This window comes from Sinocyclocheilus rhinocerous, unplaced genomic scaffold, assembly GCF_001515625.1.
Source record: "Sinocyclocheilus rhinocerous isolate Xijiao unplaced genomic scaffold, SAMN03320098_v1.1 scaffold2500, whole genome shotgun sequence".
Classification (NCBI taxonomy): Eukaryota; Metazoa; Chordata; class Actinopteri; order Cypriniformes; family Cyprinidae; genus Sinocyclocheilus; species Sinocyclocheilus rhinocerous.
The window spans coordinates 192,157-196,595 of record NW_015660026.1 but is presented as its reverse complement, the minus strand read 5'-3'; the positions used below and the strand labels follow the sequence as shown (position 1 = coordinate 196,595).

Below are 4,439 nucleotides of genomic sequence, written 5' to 3'. Positions count from 1 at the left end.
TATATATATATATTCTTGAGGCCCAAACTAAAAAAAAAAATGGTGCACAGAAACAACAGAAGGCATGTAGTAGATTGTGTACAGCAGGTTTTCAGCAACGCTTTGATTATGTTGATCATTTAGAGGTCTTAAAATGTGCAAATTATGATATATTAGGTATTATATATTATATTAAGCATTAAAAATATGATACAGTAGGTTTATGGGGTCAAAAAAGCTAACATTTGAATAAAAACTATAATAGTTTATAAATAATACTAATAACGCTGATGCACTGAAACTGTGAATAGGAAACATTTACAGTTAGCCTACACATTAGGCAGACGCTTTTATCTGAAGCAACTTAAATTGCATTCAAAGCATGCTGTTATGATTTTGTGAAGGCTTTAAGAGTGGTTTTAAAAAAAAAATGCTTTGTAAGGCAGCCTATTGAAGCGACTTTCAACGTGATCCAAATGGGAGAAGTTTTGTTTCCCAAAGCTGAGAACACTGTTGTGGCAACAGTAAATTAAAATACAGGTTGGACTATAGACGCTCACACAGAAACTGCTTACCGGTGTGTGTGCGGTGATGTGCTTTCAGGTGAGAGCTCTTGGTGTACACCTTCCTGCAGCCGTTGAAGTAACAGCGATGAGCTCTCCTTCGTCCTTCAGATGACCCCTCACCTTTGATCTCATCCCCTCTCGCCCCTTCTGCATCTTCTTCGGAGGTTACGGGAAACAGCTCTAATTCAGCTTTTCCATAAGCGCCACCTGCTGTCAGCTAGTATATATAGACTTATATTTACATTCAGTCTGTATGCAGCAGTTTCATTGGTAATGTTATTGTTTTAGTGATTATGCAAACAAAAGGTCATTTTATTTGTTGTTTGTTGATTTTAAATGTAAAACTTGGTGAAATGATTTATGTGTCAGTACTTTTTGAACATTTCCAGCACATTTTAACAATACCGTGATTATACTGATAACCGTGATAATTTTGGTCACTATAATCGTGATAAGAAATTTTCATACCGTTACATCCCTAATTTTAATTAAAAAATATTACATATTGCACCTTTAATAAAAAAGCTATTTGTTAACCTGCATATCATGCGACCGTTAGCTGATATCAGAGGACCAGGAACATGCAAATGTGTTGTTAAATTATTGAAATATTAATCTCAGGGAATTCTTCAAGTAAGTATTTTAGGTCAAAGGGGTTCGTTTAACTGACAAAAACGTTTGAGAATCCATGGTGTCGGATTTTTGGGGGATTTAATTCTGTAGGTTTTTGAAACTTCGAATTTAGAAGACATCTAAAAGGCAACATGAACGCATACTAGTGAGAAAAAGAGATCAAACTTGGGTCACTCGGTACATAATCGTCACGTGCAACATGTTAGAGCACGTTCAAACCCGCAAGCCCACGTCTCCATGGTGTTCTCTGCTGTGATCTGGGTTCCTTTATGATCTTTATTAGTTCTTAGTAGAGTTTGCAAACATTCTTTAGATTGCATGCAAGATGAAGAGTGTGGGAACAGTTAGTAATCTAATATGTTCCTAGAGTGTATGACAGCAACATGAAGAATGAGCATTTCAGGAATGTAGGGAGTCACCAAACTGCATTTACACACACTCTTCAAACATTCGCCTCCAGAGGAGGAGGTCACACAGCCACCTCTGCATGCTAAATTTTCAAACAACAACAAGTGTGATGCAACAGCAGCGCTACATGGGAATGAATGCAAACTGTGCATGCACTGAAACATGTAGATTTACGCATTTGGCAGACACTTTTAAGCAATTACACGGCATTTAAAGCACACACTTATTGAGTTCATGCATTCCATGTAAAGCCTGACATATGAAATAATAGTACGAAAAATAAATTTTTTATGGAAATGTTTACTGAACCTTCAGACAAAAAAAACTTTCGCTTTAAGAGTGGTTTTAAAAAAAAAATGCTTTGTAAGGCAGCCTATTGAAGCGACTTTCAACGTGATCCAAATGGGAGAAGTTTTGTTTCCCAAAGCTGAGAACACTGTTGTGGCAACAGTAAATTAAAATACAGGTTGGACTATAGACGCTCACACAGAAACTGCTTACCGGTGTGTGTGCGGTGATGTGCTTTCAGGTGAGAGCTCTTGGTGTACACCTTCCTGCAGCCGTTGAAGTAACAGCGATGAGCTCTCCTTCGTCCTTCAGATGACCCCTCACCTTTGATCTCATCCCCTCTCGCCCCTTCTGCATCTTCTTTACCCTCCATGAGAGGGAGTGAGGGCGGCGTCGGGGGGGTGTGTGCGATTACATGCTGCTGCTCAGATACGCTGTGATCCAGTGGGTGTGTGAGCACATCAGCAGATGCAGTGATCTTCTTACAGCTGCCGAATGGCAAATGGGAAGCCGTAGCGATCCCGTCCTGCTTGGGGATGGAAGCTTCCGGCAGGGATGAGTTCGGTTCAGTCCCACAGCAGCGTAGAAACTGATTCCAAAGATTGTCAGACTTGCATACTGATCTCAGATCAGCTGCAGAGACGTAAGGCTCATTCTGCAGATAGCGCTCAAGCTCCAGACAAGTCTATAAGAGAGAATCAAGGGCAATCAAACACCAACCAGAATACTTTGCATGTAGGAAAAATTCTAAGATGAAATTCTGTCATTATTTCTTTCTTTCTTTCTTCTGTGGAACACTAAGTGTGAGGTTTAGCACAATATCAGTGATGCTCTTTTCTAAACGATTAAAGTAAATGGAAATGGACTCTGTTGCGCTCCAATAATGATATAAAGGTAACATAAAAGTAGTCCGTACTCAGATATCACTGAATAATGCTTTACATTTCTATATGTTCCTCACATGATACTTTATGGTGATTTTTGGTGCTGTACATTGTTTTGGAAAAGAGCAGCTCAGAGATTCAGTGTGGCACAGAAGAAAACATCAGTTTTGAAATGACATTAGCGTGTGTAAATGATGACAGAATTATTATTTTTGTGTGAACTTCATATTTAAAATATAACAGAAAAGCCTATGGCGGATTCTTTTGTGACACCTTATGCCATATAATGACACCATGCCACATTTTTCTAACCATGACTTTAAGCAATATGTCTACACGTAAAATTAGTAAAAAAAATAAATAAATAAATAAATAAACAATAGATAAATAAATGAGCAAGCCAGCCTACCTGGAGATATTAGTAAAAAAAAAAAAAAGAAAATTACAGAATCAATGTGACGCTTAAGACTAGGGTGAAAATTCACTATGCTAAAAAATGAGCATCATATGAATAGGCTAAATAACATTTAGAAATATATTCAAATAGAAAAGTGCTATTTGAAATTGTAATATTGCACAACATTACTATTTTTAACTGTAGTTTTGATTTTTTTTAAAAATACAGCCTTGGTGAGAATAAGAGACCTATATCTATAGGTATATAGATAAAATATATTTAAAGTATATTAAAATAGAAACTGTTATTTTAAATTGCAATAATAATTCACAAAATAACAAGGTTTTTTTTATGGTATTTTTGATCAAATAAGTACATCCTTGACGAGCACAAGAAACTTCGGTAAAAAATATTAAAACTCTTACTGATCCCAAACTTATGAACGGTAGTGTGCATGTATATATATATATATATATATATATATATATATATCAAAGTATTTGATGAATAAAGCTGGTGGTTTATATTACCTGTTGCCAGTACTCCTCTAGAGATGGTAATGCGGACAGGTATCCCGTGTCAAGGACACTCTGTAGCTCCTGGAAAATACTACACATGGGAATAACATCCATATTCCTCCCACACGCCCAGATCTGTCAAACCCAGCTGGAAATCCTGGAGAAGGCGCTTTCCCGCTGTCTTGCGGAGGTAAGGCAACAGTTTGTTTGTCTTTAGCGGACGCTCGGCTGCACAGAAGCGCTGCAAACTTCCAATTTCAAAACAAGCGAAACGCATTGAGTGACGTCACCAGCGGACAAATCAGAAGCGACCGGCTAGTGCCCCGCCCACCGTCTCAACTCCACCCAATGGGTGAGTCCGTCTGCCGATCTGGTTGAGGATTGGTCATCGGTATGTCCCTCTGTGTGATGATTGGTGGGTTGTAGTTGGCGCTATTTCTGGGGAGGTATATAAACATACCCCCTTCTTTGCAAATGAGGAAGTTGTGGTACTTGTACATATGTTTACGAGCATAGATGGCTGACTGTACTCTTCGGTCACTCTCTCTCTCTATATAAATACAGTATAGCCTACAATGTAAAAAATAAATCTGTAAAATAACATAAAAAGTACTTGCAGCTCATTACAACAAGTATGACTTTGTTAGCATGCAACATAAAGTCTTCTGAAGTAGCCTATTAGCTTTGTGAGAGGAAGAGACATTCACAGATAACCTTACCCACAAATGAGCTGGATAATTGAGACACTAATTCCAATGATTCTCCT

At 37.9% G+C, this 4,439-nt stretch overlaps 1 protein-coding gene across 2 annotated transcripts in view; it reads right to left on the bottom strand.

Moving 5' to 3' along the window:
• The window catches only part of klf6b (Kruppel like factor 6b), a 7,442-nt gene extending 3,496 nt beyond the window's left edge, over window positions 1-3,946 (bottom strand). The window contains exons 1-3 of one of the 2 annotated variants that reach the window (XM_016533885.1): window positions 3,686-3,946; window positions 2,232-2,559; window positions 555-698 (exon numbers count right to left, since the gene is read on the bottom strand). In XM_016533885.1, the coding sequence (XP_016389371.1) occupies window positions 555-698; window positions 2,232-2,559; window positions 3,686-3,787 (574 nt within the window). In that variant the 5' untranslated portion in view covers window positions 3,788-3,946. Of the gene's footprint in view, window positions 1-554; window positions 699-2,087; window positions 2,560-3,685 lie in introns of both variants that reach the window. The other variant, XM_016533886.1, reaches the window with a different exon arrangement.
• Window positions 3,947-4,439: the final 493 nt, after the last annotated feature.